Source organism: Lagopus leucura, unplaced genomic scaffold, assembly GCF_019238085.1.
Source record: "Lagopus leucura isolate 7727_CA_CO unplaced genomic scaffold, USGS_WTPT01 Super-Scaffold_100004, whole genome shotgun sequence".
Classification (NCBI taxonomy): Eukaryota; Metazoa; Chordata; class Aves; order Galliformes; family Phasianidae; genus Lagopus; species Lagopus leucura.
This window is the reverse complement of record NW_024962264.1, coordinates 29,658,693-29,676,613: the sequence shown is the minus strand read 5'-3', so window position 1 is coordinate 29,676,613 and position 17,921 is coordinate 29,658,693. Positions and strand designations below refer to the sequence as shown.

Genomic DNA, 17,921 nt, shown 5'->3' with positions numbered 1-17,921 from the left:
TCTCAAATGGGAAGAAGTGCCTCTACAGTCCTACTGTTCTGGCCCTTCAGAAGCCTTTGAGATGTGGTCTCCTGCTAGCACCAGACCTAGCATTGATTAAGGTAATTTTTTCCTTCCTTTCCTTTCTCGGCTTTCTCCCCTGTACCCAGTTCTGGGTTAAAAAACAAACAAATACAACAAACAAAACAAAACAAAAAAAGCACCAAAACTTTAAAATTCTTTGTGATACAGCCTGGAACTACTGTAAATAGTAGCACATGCAGTTTTATTTTTCCTATTTTCCACTCCTCCCAGAGGAAATGTCTGACAGTGGAAGGCACCCTGATTGTCCTCAGTGAGAGGTTTCAGAATTTTGACCTGTTCTTGAAACAGGATCCTTTTGCTCTGAACAGAGCAAGCAGTGAGGTTAACACAAGTCTGGCTGTCCTGTCCCTTGATGCTGGCCAGGATCTGAGCAGTTGATGGCATCGGACGCCCCCGCACTCAAGCAGATCCGCAAGGTGAAGAAAAGCAGTTTTTATTTAACAAAGCTGATTATTTTCTTATGATAGCTAATTGTTATTTTAGACTTATCCCCCCTCGTGCTGTGGAACTGCAAATAGATTTAAATACCATATGTGTGTTCATCCCTCATAACAAGAGTTATCCTTCACAGAAGGATTTATGCATGAATCTTTGCAGATACTGAAGAGCTGCCAAATCAACTTATTTACCAGATCAGTATAAAAAGATATTTTTCTATGTGCTGTACAATATGCAGTCATGGAGTATTTTAGCACTTTTTGCCTTATTCAAGTGCTTTAGCTGTGCATGTGTGAGGGAAGAGGTATCATTAGGATTCAGAGCTGACGTCTGTTCTCAGAGCTCAATCATGCTGATTTTCTGGTAGCATTTGAAATGGAGGTTCACATCAAAGACAACCATATTGCTAAGAGTTTAGAAACCTAAAATTAAACATGTGGAACATTGTGTGAATACACAAATGCTTGATTTATCCATCTACTGTACAATTACAGTAACTAGATGTGTAACACACAAGAAGTGTCAGAATTACTCCTATTCATACAGCTGACTTGAAATTTGAAACAGTAAGACAGGAATCCTTGCATCAGATGGTCTAAAAGACAACCAAGTAGCTGGAAATACATGTTAGCAGAAAAGATACTTTGGTACAAGACAGGAAATCCGCTTGTTGATCTTAATAAGTGTTAATATATTTAATTATAGACTCAGCACTGTGGGACATGTTACAGCAGTTTGGATTCTGATCAAATGCTTTCCTGCACCTCTTGTGTGGCTTTGGTGATACTGGGCCAGACTGTGGCATTCTAGGAGTACCAGTTGGAAAACATGGGATCTGGTAGTTCTGTAAATGCCAACTACAAGTACTCTCTACAGAAGTCTGAAAATGGTGAGTGATTCTTTGAAATGTAACCTTTCCCTGTCTGTTCCTGCACATGCTGCTGGAAGGTTGTGGTGGGATGTGTTTCATTTCCAGATTCTCATTTTTCTCAATAGTCCTGAGAGAAGGTTATGTCTTCTGGACATTCCTGTGATGAGGAATTTCAGATGTCATGCAGAAAGCCCACACTAGGCTTGAGGAAACATCAGCTGTTCAGATAAACAATACAAATCTGACCAGAAAGGAAGCAGCAAAAAGCCTTTCTGTTGGAACTAACATCAGACAAACTAATCAATTTCTGGCTAATGCGTGTGTGTTGTAACCTCATGTGCTGTCAGGGTGATAGATGATGATAGCACACTGCTCCTTTTGCTGGACCTGCCGCTTAAAGACTATATTTGGGTGCAGAACTGGTAAAGCAGCAACATTATCTCTAGCTATCTGCCTTTATTTCTGCAGTGTCTTATAAAGAAATCATACTCTGCTGGCTCTTGCCATGCAGGAGACTTGGCAAGATTATTCTGGTACACAATTGCTTTGGTTATAAATGGTTTCAGAGAAAGAAGACGGTATTTGTTGACAGCTGATTTGTGAACTTTAGTGCTAGCATAAACAGGCATAATTGAGTTCAAGTGCTGCCACTTTGGCATGCTTTTCAGTTTACATGATGAGGTATGATTCTGTTTACTACTTGGATCCTCATAAAATAGATTGTAATATTTCAAAGAATCTGTTTTTTGTTTATACATATGGAGTCTTGACTACCAGTTTCTGCTCGGGATTCACTTGAAGGACACCTGACTCCTGCTGCAGTATTTGGATATTGTATCCCCTGTTAAGGGAATGTAACCTGTTTAGAAGTTAGATATTTTAGAGTGATTGTGACTATGGCTTTGGCTGCATGCCAGCCAAATTGCTGCAGAGAGAGTAAGGCAGCTGGTGTGGAGGCTGCGACAAAGGAGGCTTGAAGAGGTAGCACTGGGGGAGCACAATCTACAGAAAAACAGTCAGCCTTTTTTCGTTTCCTCAGAGCCCAGCAGATCAGAAGGCACTTTTTCAGCCCAGGCAAAAACTAACACAAGTTATTCTTGAATTAAGGCTAACCAAATCTTACTTCCTTGTCCATGCCTACACTGTGACTCAGTTCTCCATCTGCACAACAGCAACAGCTCCTTCCTTGCCATGTTTTACACCTCCTAATGGTTTTACAGTAGTATAAACTAGAAGGATTCTTACATTCAATACGTAAGCCATCAGAATATCTTCAGGTAAAGGTCAAGAAGTGTTTCATGCTGAAGTACATAGGAAACTTGCATGAATAATACAAGATAATTAATTGAATGTGTTGTCTGTGTCTCTTACCAGAACTTAGAAGCCTTTGGGGCAAGGGTGAGAGGTATCAGTCAAGATTTTCCACCCCGTGCACCCCATTGCTCTTCCTGCTCTGGTGAACACAGCACTGCTCTCACAGACCATGTGCCAAGGGAATGCAAGTTTCTGCAGCTGTGCTAACTGTAGTGTCTGTTTGATTTTGGGGCCAGCCTCTAGGCAGAGCAGTTGTCCTTCCCCTAGCTGAAGCTTGATACAAAGAAGCTCTGTTAGGAAATGCTTTAAATGCAGGGCTCTAAATGAGAACAAGAAGGGACACAGAGCCTGATAAAAAGAGGTGCCAACTAGTAAAAGGCAATGTAAAGTAACCAGACAGTTCAAATAGTGGTAAGACCAGCTAAGGTAGATATAAGTGTTCCTAGAGAAGTACAATGTTTGGCTGCAGAATTCAGAGAAGTAAATGGGAAATTGTACCAGTGTGCTTTGCTTTAAAGCACACACAGTAAATGGGAAATTGTACCAGTGTGCTTTGCTTTAAAGCACACACCCCAACTGAAATGATCTTGTAATGAAAATTGCTGGAATTGGAGACGTGCAGAGGAATTATGTGTTAAACACCACGTAGTATGGCCATCGTTTGGAGGGAAGAGCCTGGTGACAGTGTTGGCTGTGGATTGAACCATGAAACCATGTGGAAACCCCTGGCCTTTCATTCCTTCTGTCATTAAGCAGATGAAGAGCTGGTTTTCCCCTTTCTCTTTATTTTACTCCAAGATAATGAAACATTAACGTTTACACTAACACAGATCACTTCCTGATGTTCGACCACAAATGCAGAAGCTGGGGTATTTATTTGGCTTAAAGGAAGGGGGGTAAAAACTTTTTTTAGTTTTAAGGTTCTGGAAAGGGACTCAGTATCTTATTTTATTCTCCAACATTTTGCACGGTCTCAGTCAAGTGCCTGGCCCAAAGCCTAGACTGTAAGGAGGGACATGAAAATGATGACAGTAGATAGAAGGGATTCACCTGTCTGTTGACGCTGAAGGATGTATACAGACATGCAGGCAACAGTAAATTGTTAACGTGCTGAAGATCTGGTATTGATAGAAGTACTTCAGAGATCTCTGGGCAGGGTGAGATCACCTCTCAAAATAGAGTGAAAAGATGTGGGTGTTCTCTTATACTTAATGTTTAGGCATCAGAACACCTTTTCTGAAAACTTCCTCCTGGAAGAGAAAGATCTCTCTTCAGCTGTAAAGGTCAGGAAAGGAGCATAGCAGGGTGGTATCTCAGCCGGTGCAGCAACTGAAGCTCAGCAGGTTGCTCTGGTTTTGTTCCCTAGCTTTCAAGGCAGCTGTTCTGATCCAAAGGTGGTATCGGCGCTATGTTGCTCGCCTGGAAATGCGCCGACGGTGCACTTGGAGAATCTTTCAATCCATTGAGTACGCCTGTGAGCAGGACCAGATCAAGGTAAGGTGACAAAGAAAGGAGTACACAGGGAAAATACTCTCTCCGTGAGGATGAGCCAATGGCAAACTTTTTGTAAGGCAGGAATAGGCAGCTTCTTCCTGTGTGAGTGTGCAAGACGTAGGATATCACGATTTCTAGGACACTGTAACCTATGAATCAGGAAAAACTTCTTTACAGAAAGGGTTGTTAAGCACTGGAATAGGCTCCCCATGAAGGTGGTTGAGTCACCATCCCTGAATGTGTTTAAAAACCCTTTGGATGTGGTGCTCAGGGACATAATTTAGTGGAGGGTTGATAGGGTAGTATGGTTAGGTTGTGGTTGGACTTGATGATCTTCAAGGTCTTTTCCAATCTGAGCAATTCTGTGATTCTATAGATGGAGAGAAAAAAAACATTTTCCTGAGGGTCTGCAGGAACTGCTTCTGTAAAAGTAGCTAGAGGTGAATGGAGCAGTCTGGGGAGGAAAGAACATCATGTATTAGGGAAGTAAAGTAATCTCCATGCATCAAGAATTTTACAACTTTGCATTAAACGTAGAGGGGGTTGTTATTTGTGGATATGGAATATTATTTGTTTGGGTTTTGGTTTTTATTTAGTAAACTCTGTCTCCTATGGAACTAATTCTCTCTTCCCTCTTAGGGGAATGTTCCTGGCCTGCCATTATTAGTCATTCTGGCAGGCAGGGCCTCCTCTTTGAATTCTCTGCCATGAGGATGCTGGCTTTGCCACTCGTTTCTGGCTGCTGGCTGATAGCCCTGCAAGTGCTTCAGGGCTGAGTTTCCTGCCTCCTTTTTACGTAAAGATTTCCTACCTGGTTGTGTGATATAACCCTAAGAAATTAGCCTTGAAACAAGCCCTAAGGAGCATTTAAAATCACAAGCCCTTTCCTGAGTCTGAATACAAGAGCCAATCCTCATTGGATTGCTTCGTTTAATTTTATTTAACATTCTCTTCTATCACTGCCTTTCTGCCAAGCAGGGAGAGAGCTTAGGGGTGTTCTTCCATGTGTATGGCTGAAGGGAAAGCTACTACTATTACTTCGTTATAAGAAAAACAATACAGAACACATGTAGCTTGATTTGTTGTACATGCCAGACAACATGAGAAGGGCAAGGATGATACTTGCAAAAAGAAGATGATGTTAATGTGCCACTCTGTAGAATTTCGAGTGAGCGCTGGGGATATTCCAGAGCAAATTATGATGAGCTTTCTTCTTGCAGCTTCACAACTTCTTCAGTTACCTCATGGACAACTTCACACCAAGCAGCAGTAAAGAAAGTAAGTTTGTATGTGTCTTTTGGAGATCGGGCACCAGCAGCTCAGAAGACTGCACCCTGTCCAGTGCTGCCCTTGGGAAGAGCAAGGCGGGGGAAGAGGGGGCAAGGCACCAGGAGATTGCAGAGTGAATTATATGGAGGTTGTCAGAGCTGTGCAAGGGATGTGGAGCTTCCTACTCCTTAGGAGCTGGAAGGGGGAATAAAACCTTTGTATGTTTTCTAAGAACAATATTAAAAATCTGCCTTCTTAAAGTAAACCGTGGTAGCCAACGCTTTGCAGAATCCATTTCTGAAGGTACAGAGAAGCTATATCTAGGGAACTGTGCTCCAGAGTATCAACGTTACTTACATTTAGTCTCATTGTCTGGGGAAAGAAGTGCTGTTGCAACTAGTACAGTATCTTTCTGAATCTGCAGTGAGCATTACATGTAATTTCCTAATGCTGAGAACTTGCTAAGGCACTTATGTCTGAAATCTGATGGTGCCATGTCAGAATTAGCTATTTACGTAACCTGCTGAAGCACTCATTCCTTCCTTTCAAGCTGGCACCCTTTTTTCTCAGAGTCACCCGATATGTCTTAAAGCAAAGCCCTGTCAAGGAAGGGACATATTTTTTTCAGTGTCTGTACAAAACGGCACAATAGTGCCCCATTGCTTGAGATGGGCTGTGACATCTTATGGCAGTGAAAAAAAAAAAACATACATACTTATACAAATTTGGGACGATGCTGAGCATGTGAGTGGGTGCAGGCTTAGAAAAACAGTGTGACATGAAACAGCTCATTATGCAGTTGTGCTTGTCACTGAAAATACCACTTCATGTAACCATGGCAACCAGTACCCACATTTTTGTAGAAACTGGTGTAGCTGCCAGCACTATTTGATGCATAGCATACTTGACTGAACCTTGACCCTGTAGCCCCTTCCTCACTGCAAATTCTGTGGTGGTGTCAGACCAGGAGCTAGCCTCTGCTGCTGCACTAGCCTGAGCAACAGCTTGTCTTTATCAAAATACAAGAATGGTGTATTGAGCCAAATTAACTTTTCCTCATCTCTTTCATTTTAAATGAACAATGAAACCAACCAATCTGCCATCCAGGGGATTTTATCAGTCGCATGTTCATAAGTGGAGAAAGCTTCAAAGAGGCAGAGCTGGAGAAGTACTGTGACTATGAATCCATGGAGGTGCCAGACTCCTACACTGGACCCCGTCTCTCTTTCCCACTCCTTCCTGACCATGCGACTGCCTTGCTGGAAGCTTTCAAACAAAAACAAGTAAGGATGCTGAAAGAAAACACGCTTCCCCCTTTTGCATACAGAGGTGTGGGGCACCTGATTTGTGTTTGGACTGCCCAGCAGCTGAGCTAATTTGAACACAGCAGCTGGCAGGCAGCTAATCCAAGGGGTAGAAATGATCTGGTAGGTATTTTAAAGTGCAACTTTTCCTTTCAGAAATACAGTTCTAACAAACTGCAAAATCTTTGTAGGTATGTGCCACTAATAACCTTTAGCTTCATTTTAATGGAAAAAAAAACCCACAGTAGTCCATGTTGAAACTTTTTTTTTTTTTTTTGCAATGCTTTTATTTGTTAAAAAAAAAAAAAAAAATTTGGATGGCCCAGGTGGAAAGAATTAATAAAAATTGTTTTTGCTGTGCATATTTGATTCATGAGATAAAAGTATACTTGAAATGGGGAAAGAAAAAAGTCTAAAACTGTTTGGACTGTTTGTTTGTTTGTTTGTTTGTTTGACGAAGAAGTCCAGTACCAATTCAGCAATTGTAACAAGAGAAATCCTTGTATAACTGCAGTGTTCTGTTCCCATCCCTCAGACAATGTGCTGAACAGCAAATGTGTCAAAGCCTCCCTTACCCAAACAAAACAAGACTTCTAAAAACAAATTCTCTAAAGCCTGTTAAATGCTTTTTCAATGGCCTCCAGCAAACATACTTGTGCAGATCACATGGCAAAACCCGACTTAATGTGAAGAAAGCAAAGAAAAATGTAGAAGATAGCAGCTTCTTACCTGTGATACCAGTCTGGAATTTCTGCTGCTCCAGAGGATGGTGCTGTCTAGTGGATTGCATCCACCACAGGGTGTGAGGGCTTTTGGATATTGTTGCCACCTTTGCTGATGCCAAGGTGAAGCTGCTTTTGCCTGGAATTTGTGTTGTTCTGTTTGCAAGCTGTGACTGTTGTCATGGTAAAAGTTGCACGAGTCTCCCATCCAGGCTATTGCAGAGGGCCCTTGGGGCCTTTGCAGACAGCTGTTACTGTTTGGAAGTCACTGATTTCCTGCTTTAATTCCTTCACTTTCTCCTAGTAGCAGCTCCACGCTCGCTATGTCTTAAACCTTCTACACGAGACCAGGAAGCACCTCAAGCAATTGCCAAACATCAGTCACGTCTCCACCTGCTACAGTGAGGAGGTCACTGTGTGTGGTACGTCTGAGTGGGAAAGCACTGCGCAGTCTTTGGGGAAGAATTCTTGGTGCAAGGGATGGCAAACATATGATTTGGTACCATATGACTGTGGAACATAAATGCAGTCCGCGTGTAAAGTGTTGCGTTGAGAGGCAGCTGCAGCTTTCTCTGAACTATCTGGGTTTACCATACCAATGCTGTATTTGATCTGCAGCTTAGACTCTCCTGAACCTTGTAGGCAGCAAGATTCCGTTATGGCCTGGTTTCAGCTTGGGTTGGAACAGGAACCTTGAACCTTATGCCAAACCTTGAACTTCCTCCAGTATTTTAGCGGTCATTAATTTATAGAGGAGATACTTTATAGGAAGTTATTTATCTGTATATTTTTCAGTTAAAGGTAAACATGTTGTGACTTGTCTTTTTGTGCCTGTTAGGAGATTTGCATGGCCAGCTGGATGACTTGTTCCTCATATTTTATAAGGTAAGCACCTTGTTTGGTGCGGGAGAGGCTGGCCAGACATTATGAAAGCTATCACATGGATCATGCTAAGAAGCATTTGCAAGTTGGGCCCTTAAGATCTAATTCTCCAGGTCAATTTAAATGGCTTTACAAAGCTAAAGCTCATTCCTTCACTGACTTTTAAATCTGTGAGAACTGTTGGAACATACACATACATTTGGGAAGTGCCAGTGAATGGTTTTTTGGGTTTTTTTTTTTTTCTTCTTAAAGTCCTAATACCAATGGCACCGCCTTCTGACTCCTTGTTTTCACTTTTCAGTGCATTTGCCACTGGGAGCCTAGAGGATAAAAATAAGTTAGGCTCTGTTCTATAAGGTAACTTGGGGCAGCAGTAAGAGGGCATGCAGCTGGTGGGAAGGTATATGAGGATCATGGGGAAACCTTTCTTGTAACATAATACCTGTCCTTACTTTTACAGAATGGCCTTCCTTCTCCTTCCAAGTCCTATGTGTTCAATGGGGACTTTGTAGATAGGGGCAAACAGTCCCTTGAGATTCTCATCATCCTCTTTACCTTCCTTTTGATATATCCAAAAGAGGTTCATCTCAATCGTGGGAACCATGAAGACCACATGGTCAACTTACGGTATGAGTTCCTTGTGGGGCTAATGACAATGTCAAGGGTATTGCTGCAAAATCCCACTCAACTTCTGTTCTGTTCCTGCAGGTATGGTTTCACAAAGGAAGTCATGCAGAAATATAAGGTAGGCATGTGTTCGTGTCTTCTGCAGCAAGTGAAATGTGGACTTTGAAGGCCTGAGGCTTCATCTTTGCCTTTCTGCGTTGTCCTCCTAGTTGCATGGGAAGAAAATCTTGAAGATGATTCAGAATGTGTTCTGCTGGCTACCTCTGGCCACCCTGATTGATCAGAAAGTCCTTGTTATACATGGGGGTGTCTCTGATACTACTGATCTGGACATGCTTGAGAAAATCCAAAGGAACAAAGTATGTTTTATTTTCTGGATGTTGCAAGAGCAATCTGTGTTGCTGATTTGTGGTTTGAGAGCTTACACCTATGTGTAAACTTGGCTGTTGACAAGAGAAATGTAAAGGATGGTCTTCGTAGTCAAAAAGTGTGTTTGTGTACGGTCTTGGAGCGCATTGATTTCATTTAATAGGGTGTGTGCAGGAGATGTGAAGGGAAGAAGTGTTATTGACTTCTGGAAGCTGAGAGTATGGTAGCCAGGTAAATGGTGGACAGTTACATTGTTACATGGGTGTGGTGGTATTGACAGTAATAACACAGCAATGACAGGATCTTGTCATCCCATAGGTCATTAGTCTTTTTTTTTTTTTTTCTTTTTCTAAACACCATATTTCCAGAGGGATTGTGAGAAGTCATTTAATTTATCTGTGTTAAATGTGCTAGTTGAGAAAATACTACTTCCCTTCTCTAAATATAATGGCAAGCACTTGCATTAGTGATTTGTCTTTCCTTCATTCTTCTGTCTTGTTCCAAGTGCAGATTAACTCCATGCAATCTATCTTTTATGAAATTTCTGAGCAGTGTAAAGTTGATGAAGAAGAGATGAATCCATATTCAGGCTGTGTTTGTGGCCCTAGCTTTAAGCCAAGAATGGTACATCTGAGCAAGTGGCACTAATAACCTCCTACAGTTAATCTCCATTTCATAGCAGCAAAACTAATTGAAGCTTAGTGGCCTTGGTCGCTTGATAGATTTCTGTTTGAAGATGTTAGAGCTAGAGATCCAGCTTTCCAAGCCATTTAACTATCTGTGCTTTCTCTCCTTCCTCTTCCAGTTTATTTCTGTATTGAGAGGGAAGAAAAGAAAAGAGTCAAACAGAAATGTGGAAATAAAGGAGATAAATGGGGAGAGCCAAGCAAAGCCTGATTCAGCAGGGAATGAGACAATGTCCAGCTTACCCTCACAGCCCCGACCAGCCCAGGCTCCCAGCATGGCCAACAGGGTGGAGTTCTCCAGGTGGGTCCGGCAGACAGTGCAGGAGCAAATCGAGTGGTGCCGCAAGTTGGTGGACATCAGCGATTCGGAGGAGGAGGAGCTCACTTGCTCCAGTTTGGTCTCCTTAACAGATTTGGATGGGCCGTGCTGGACTCGGCAAGAGGAGTGGAAGCAGGTGAGTGGTATAAGCAGGGCTTTGCTTTTGGTGCCTTCCACAGATTTGTTCTCTGTTCCTTTGAGGAATCTTGCTATAAAGTGTGTGGGTCAATGCACAGACCTCTTTGCAAAGAGATTTTTGCTGCTCTGCAAAGTAGAGTTAAGGAGCAAGTCAGTGCTGAAGTGCCATCAGAAGAGCGAATGGATTTTCTGCTGTTTTTTGACTAACTGCTCTGTTCTCTGCTCACTGGGGACATTTTGGTGGATTGTTGTACTATTTCCAGCGTGTCCTATGGCATAAATCACTAGCAAGTGCAGAGCTGTGCATGAGATTCCTGTAGAATGCAGGCTGTGTGACTGGTGCTAGCTGCTGTTCTGCCATTGCCTTTCTCCTAGCCCTGTATGTCAGCCTCTCCACTGGGTTTTTGGCTGTCTGCACTCCAGGCTCTGTTCCAGCATTTGTACCTAGCACAGCACTCCCCTGTTGTATAAATCAAACTGTTCAGGCACAGAGTGGGGTGACAGGTTTTTGTGATTCACTGTGGGGGAGATAAATGATAGGCAAGACTAATGATAGAGCCCAGTGTTTATATCACTTATAGTGTGTGCATGGGATATTTGAGGCCAATGCTATGAGTGAACACGTCGTTTGCTGACAAGGGAGTTGTGATCTTGGATACTAAGAACAGACTGATTCTCTGGTTTTATCCAAGCTGTACGTTGAGTATGTTGCTCTCAGAGCCTGGGAACTTGATTTCCGCTTTCTGTTGGACCAGACTGTTTGGGAGATTCTTTTGCATGCTATGAAACCATTGTTCCTCACCACCCATCGCAGATGACATCCTGGTATTACACACCTTATCAGCATAAAGCTGTATATTCAGGTCAGGGTTAAAGAGATTAAACTTTAATCCACGTAGTGGTCACTGAGTCAGCACTTACAGTAGTGAAGGCTGCTGAACATCTAGACTGTCATGCAAAGGAGTTTAGTACTAAGCCCGCTCTTGGTCTGGGGATCTGCTGGGTTACTTGTCCCGGAACATGTTTTCGGCTGCAGGAAGACAGAAAAGTCTCCTTGAAATCCACCAAGAGCAAAGGGAAAGCTTGTATCAGGCCTAATTCATAGATCTCTCTCTTCCTCAGGCGCTTTTGGCGTGGCTGCAGCTCTGGGCTAACAGTATCATCACTTTTGTGGTGGCTCAGGGCTGTGACAGTCTTGCAGAGCAATATGGAGATTCAGCTGTGATTCAGGAAAGATCTCTGTGCTATGGTAGCAGCAGCAGTCCCAGCAGGGATGCAGAGATGGCGCTGCATTTGCTTAGTAAATGTCAATGGGTACACATCATTCAGTGAACTGCTCTGATTATTTCAGATTTTAGACATCCTCTGGAGTGACCCCATGCCTCAGGAGGGCTGCAGAGAAAATACGGTGCGAGGTGGTGGCTGCTATTTTGGGCCTGATGTGACGGGGAAGATCCTTGAGAAGTACAACCTGCAGTTCCTCATCCGCTCCCATGAGTGCAAGCAAGATGGCTATGAGTTCTGTCACAACCGGAAGGTTGGTGAGGGGGTGGTGGAAGGATGCTGGGTTTTCCATCCTGCTGTTGTCTCTGCTCTTCATTTCTTCCAGTGTTGTAGGCTGTTGGCTTGGTTTTGTTTTAGTTTTTTTTTTGTTGTTGAAGTATATATAAAATGATTGAGCAGCCATATCAGGAGTTACTGAAATATGCTACTAGCTGAGTACTTAGTTTGGGGCAGTCAGAAACAGTTTCTCTGTTGTGAAGAACCATTACACAGGTAAAGCACATTTCTCCGATGTGAGAAAAGACCTGAATTCATTTGTGCAATTGCCTGCAATTAAAGCAGTTTCTGAAAATTAAATACAAAAGAAGTGATAATAAGCTGCTGCCCTAAAGTTTTGCTTTTGGAAGTCTCAGAGTGACTTCAGTGGCCTCAGCTGAACTGCAGTGGAAGGTGGAAATTTGCGGGGAGAGGGCAGAGAAGCTGCAGAAGCTCAGCATATGGCCAGGTCGATGCAAGGCTGTTATCACCCCTGAGGAACTCTCACCTCACTCTTTGCTTTCCCTGTGAAAATGTTTCTTTCATCATCTGTTGACTTCAGACAGGATTAATGCACTGTTTTCATGATACCTATATACGTATAACAGAGGATGTACATTCTGACTGTAAATACCTTTCTTTAGGTACTGACCATATTTTCAGCCTCAAACTATTACGAGATTGGCAGCAACAGGGGAGCCTATGTGAAGCTGGGGCCAGACCTGGTGCCCCATTTTGTTCAGTACCAAGCAAACAAGACAGCCCACACCCTCACCATGACTCAAAGGCAAGGCTTTTGTTAATAAGAATTCACCAAGTCAAAATTTCCAAAGGGAAAACTTTGGGAGCTTTGAGAAAGTTTGGTTCCAAAGCTGAACTTTCATAGCTGGATGTTCTAAATCATAGCCCTAAGGGAGGTTCACAAGGGACAAGGAGGAAGCAATTAAGGAAGGTCAAAATAGGTACTGGCTGCTGATTTTCCAGCTTTTCTTTCCAATGTCATGTTTTAACTTTTGACCTTCCTGAAGTTCCTTTTCACTTTGTTACTTTACAAAATTGTACAGCTGCTAAAAATATATGTGGACTGGTGTGATAGAACAACTCAAACAAAAATACGTAAACAGAAACAGGTGTACCACAGTACCAACTGTGGAAGTTTGCTACGATAGGTTGTTTTTCCCTGGACTTGTACTAATTGCTGACAGCTTATATAGGCAAGGACAGGTTTCTGTTGCTTTGGCAGGGGTTTACTGCATCAGCTGTGGGAAATACTGCTCTAGGTATGCAGTGCCTTGTTACGAACACTGTAGAGAAGCAGTAGCTGTGTAGGGCTGTTGTGTGAGGGTGTGAGCAATCCATGGATGTGCCAGAGGAGTGGGATGTGCAGCTTCCCTTGCATTTCATGGCATGTCCTTAAAATGCTTCTTTCTTCTCTGCATGCTTCAGAATCAGCAGAGTAGAGGAGTCAGCCTTCAGAGCCCTGCGGGAAAAGTTGTTTGCTCACACCTCTGCCCTCATCAGTGCATTCAAGCTGTACGATAAAGACAATACAGGTAAATCTGAGCCATGAGACACTGAGTTAATTCTCTGGTGGGATGAAGTGGAAGAGGTTAAGGTGAGTGCATGTCTGGTTGGGAGATTCTTCACTGACAGCTGTCAGTGACTATCACAGGCTGTCAGACCTTGCAACAATATCGGTCCCATTTGCTGTTATTCACTCTCTCTTCTGCTTTAATGCCTTATTGTTATGAGGGGGTGTTGGAAGAGAAGCGAGAGATGATGAGCTTAATGTGTAGCAGTTCAAACTTGGTGCAAGGAGAACCTTTTGCACCAGGAGTACTGAGAAAGCACTGTAAAAATGACCTGGAACACATCTGTCACTTGTCACTTGGCTGAGTGGTTTCTAGAGCCTCTGCAATCCTGAAGTCTAAAATCTCTTTGAAGTGGAAATTGAGGAATCCCTTCTGTGCCAGCTACCACTGTCAGTCTTAAGGAGAGAGCTGTGAGTTCATAATACTCGGCTGCTTTTGCACCAGCCAGGAGAGTCAACTAAGCTGAGCGGATCTGTCTGTATGTGCCCTGGGGGAAACAGGGACATGGCAGTCAGCAGAACAGCCTTCCTGTTGGGTATTCCTTCCCAGGCTGTGAAATTGTTCCCACGAGTCCAGTTTAACTCTTAGAGCAACTGCTAAACTGGAAGCTTTTCTACATTCCTGGGTCACTGAGGAACTACTCATGTAGTTGTGCAGGCCACAAGCTGCAGGAAAGGACTGGATGCAGGTCACAGATTTGCAATGAAATACACAAAATTAAGTGTTCAGAGGTTTGCAGCTCCATACCCTAATTTGTTGCAGTAGTCAAAAGCTTGCTGAGGCTGGTGGGAGCAGAAACCACTTGTACTGCGCAGTGGCTGCTGTAGGCAGATGTCTGTAAAGCTGTGTAAGGCCTTTACATGAACTGAAGTGCTCACAGGTACCATGGAGAAATGGAGCTGTCTCTGTCAGCAGCGCAGTAGGTTGGGTAAGCATGCTATTGTAGGTTTTTTGCTTTGGTGGCAGGGAGAGCATTAACTGCTTTTGCTGTGTTACTGCTTCATGACCCTACTAGCTAGCAGGGCATCTTGAGCGTTTTGTTTGGTGCCAACTGTGTTGCAGTTTGGCATAATAGATCTTCTGGGGTTGGTTTCTAGCCTGGCCACATATAGCACCTGGGAGTGACAGTCTTTACATGTTTTCAGCCACTGGTTTCAGCAGTCCCCATGGCTTTCCCCTACAGGAAGGATCACGCTGAGCAACTGGGCAACAGCAGTGGAGTCAGTCTTGCACCTGGGACTGCCGTGGCGGATGTTGAGACCACAGTTGGTGCGCAGCACAGCAGATGGCATGCTGGAGTACAAGTCCTGGCTGGATGATTTGGCCATGGAGCAGAGGAGCCAAGAGGTAAGGCCTCACCCCCGTCTGTCAAAGCAGAGCAGCTCACAAGACCTCAGTGCATTGGGCTAAGCATGGCAGGAAAGGCTAGGACAGTGGATAGTTCCTGTATGATCCAAAAGCATAATGAAGTCAACAAAGCACTTGCATGAATTTGAGTATTCTAAAGGTGCTTGTTCCATTGTAGAAATGGATGATATGTATGAGATAAAAGCCCAGAGCTAGTTTTGGATACAGGTTTTTGAATAGGAAAACTGCACTCCATTCTGTGATTCACAGCCTTCCTGATTGCACTTAGCAGAAACAACTGCAATGGTTATAGCTTGAGTCCCTTTCTCCTCTGTTGACTTGGGAAAATGGTATAGTTGGAAGTGACAAGTTGCTGGTGTGCTTTAATTCAGAGCTGCATAGAAGGCTGAGACATCATGAACTCATTTCATAACATATACACAGTGCAAAGTGCACTGCTGGCAAACTCCCAAGAGCCATAAACATTTTTAATTATGTGAAGATTTGCAGCTAGCGATCAGAGCAGAAATACAGACCTATTGAAAAGGGTAGAATGAGCACGACAATATGTTGCCTTTCAGCACATCCAGTCGAGCTTGCTGGAAGTTATCTATCGAAACAGATCCAACCTGGAGACCATATTCAGGATCATAGACAGAGATCATTCAGGTAAGGAGGTGTATAAGGTGTGTTGGTCACTGCGTTACATTCCATTCTACTTTTGGTCTTCCTTTAGTATCTACTGAAGGATTCTGATTGAACAGTAAAGGGCATGTATCTTCCTTCCTGTATCAGCCTCAAGAGCTTCTATATTATCAATGCATATGTCCACAAATGAGGCATTTCAAAGGAATTGTGCAGCTGATTTTCCGGAGGAGTTCAGCAGAAAAAATGGTTATGAGAGCAATGATAATAATGCAGTGTCTCTGGGTTCTGAGTTATCTGCTCATGAGCAGTTATCTCCACCAAATCACATTAGGGAGGAGAACGGACAAGTCTTTCTCTTGTTCCCACACATTGTTTTATGTCTCTTTGCCACTTTTATTTTGTAGTTTATCCATTGTTCTCTGTGCTAGGAACTTTAGCTGCAGAATCCGAAAGTCACTTCCTTCCTTTAGGGTAGCAGGCAGTGAATCTGAGCAGGTGCTGGCAAGCCTTGTACTGAGGCAGCTGTGCCTCTTCTGCCTCACAGGTCTCATCTCATTTGAGGAGTTCCACCAAACCTGGAAGCTGTTCAGCTCCCACATGAACATTGAACTCACAGACGATGGCATCAATGACTTAGTTCGCAGCATTGATTTCAATAAAGATGGAAACATTGACTTCAACGAGTTCCTAGAAGCCTTCCGCCTTGTCAAACAGTCCCAGCAGTGAGAAGCCAGGGCAGGTCATCACATCCAATGCCTTGTCTGCAAAGCCAGGACTGCTTCCTACCTAACTGCAGAGCGTGCCCGCAGCTACAATCCAGAGGAAGGGAAGGCAGGTTCCTGATGCTCTTCATTGAAGACTGGGACCACCCAGCCAACAGCTGTGATCCATTTGGGGAAGGTAATGATAAAATAGATAAGTTATACCTCAGTTATGACTGCATTGTAAAAGGAACTGTGCTATAAATAGATAACTCTGCTCAAGGGGAGAGGCAAGTTAATTTCTCTCATCAATGCATGTCATGACATTTTACAAGTCTATTCAAGTTGAGTAAAATTAAAGTAAAGGTATTTCTTGGAGGGACTGCTTTACTAGCTAGCAATTGCTAGAGCACAGTCTTCCTTAATAATAAACTTTTTTCTAGATGCCTTGTTCAAAGCTGTTCATCATGCCTTCTCTAGATTTTCAGTTCTACTATAAACAGTACTATTTCTGTGACAACATCTATTTCTCCCATTGTTCCTTTGCTTCAGTAAGATATATCTACTAAAATACGCAGTGGAGCAATGCATAGAAAAAATAAACTACCATCATCTCATATTTACTGAACAGTCTCTCCCACACGCTCTTAAATCTGCCAAGGGTACCCTTTTGATACTAACTACTCCCCAGCTAAAGCAATGCTGCTTTATGCTTGAGGTTGTTCAGTTCTGAAGCATGATGCAACTGCAGCTTAAAAACCAATGGGGGAGCATTTAAATTTTTAAATAAAGTGTAAAGGAAACACAAACTCTCTTTCTCTCATACCTGCAGCAGAATCATTCTAGCAGGGGTGCTGTGGCCTTGGTAATCAACTTCTTGGGCTAATGAACAAAATTCTATTTCTAAGGTGAGTTCTAAATGTGCTGTACAACCTTCTCCTTTAGGGAATTAGGTATTTTTGTTTCAGTTATTTTCTGTAGCTTGAGGCAACTTGAGGACAGAAAAGGTGGTTCTCCAGTGCCTCTAGTACCACTCTGCAGTACTTGGTACCAGGTAGGATCTAAGGGTATTGGATTTTAGTTTGGGGACTGAAGCTGTTAAGGAGTGCTGTGGCATCAAACTGAATAGCTTGTTATGTGCAGTGCCTAGAGGAAGTGAAATGCATTAACTTGGATTTGCTGGAAGCTTCACAGCTTTACTGACATAGCTGAAAAGGAGCCAACGTCATGCACACTTATTACAAAGTCAGACTGAATTTATTATTTTCCAGAAATTCAAAATAAAAAAAAAAAAGCAGAAGACAATATCTAGACACTGTTTTTAGCTGAGGGGCAGAAAAGCACTGTAAAATTCACATATGTAAACAGTCCAAAGGAAGGGCATACCCTGGAAATGCCCCAAAGAACTACCAGCATTACAAAGACCAACATAGTTCAGACATTTCTGTAAAGATTTAGATTAGCTCTTTACATAACATTACTCAGCTGTTTTGACAAAAACATGGAAGCAGCTAAGCTTCCACAAACCAAGTCACAAGTGGAACAAGTCCCTCAGCACTGCATTTCTAAGACAACTC

At 43.0% G+C, this 17,921-nt stretch overlaps 1 protein-coding gene and 1 long non-coding RNA gene across 2 annotated transcripts; one reads left to right on the top strand and one right to left on the bottom strand.

The window, feature by feature from the left end:
• Window positions 1–1,350: 1,350 nt before the first annotated feature.
• Window positions 1,351–16,703, top strand: PPEF2 (protein phosphatase with EF-hand domain 2). Its single transcript, XM_042870873.1, has 15 exons — window positions 1,351–1,411; window positions 4,074–4,201; window positions 5,422–5,479; window positions 6,578–6,753; window positions 7,804–7,918; window positions 8,335–8,381; window positions 8,839–9,123; window positions 9,215–9,364; window positions 10,180–10,515; window positions 11,869–12,054; window positions 12,701–12,843; window positions 13,503–13,609; window positions 14,832–14,995; window positions 15,577–15,664; window positions 16,188–16,703. The coding sequence occupies exons 1-15, from the start codon at window positions 1,351–1,353 to the stop codon at window positions 16,367–16,369; spliced, it is 2,226 nt and encodes a 741-aa protein (XP_042726807.1). The 3' UTR covers window positions 16,370–16,703.
• On the bottom strand, window positions 2,823–12,912 carry LOC122179780. Its single transcript, XR_006178829.1, has 3 exons — window positions 10,304–12,912; window positions 7,504–10,186; window positions 2,823–4,179 (listed from the first exon to the last, which is right to left on the bottom strand). It is a non-coding gene; the product is annotated as an uncharacterized LOC122179780 (long non-coding RNA).
• Window positions 16,704–17,921: the final 1,218 nt, after the last annotated feature.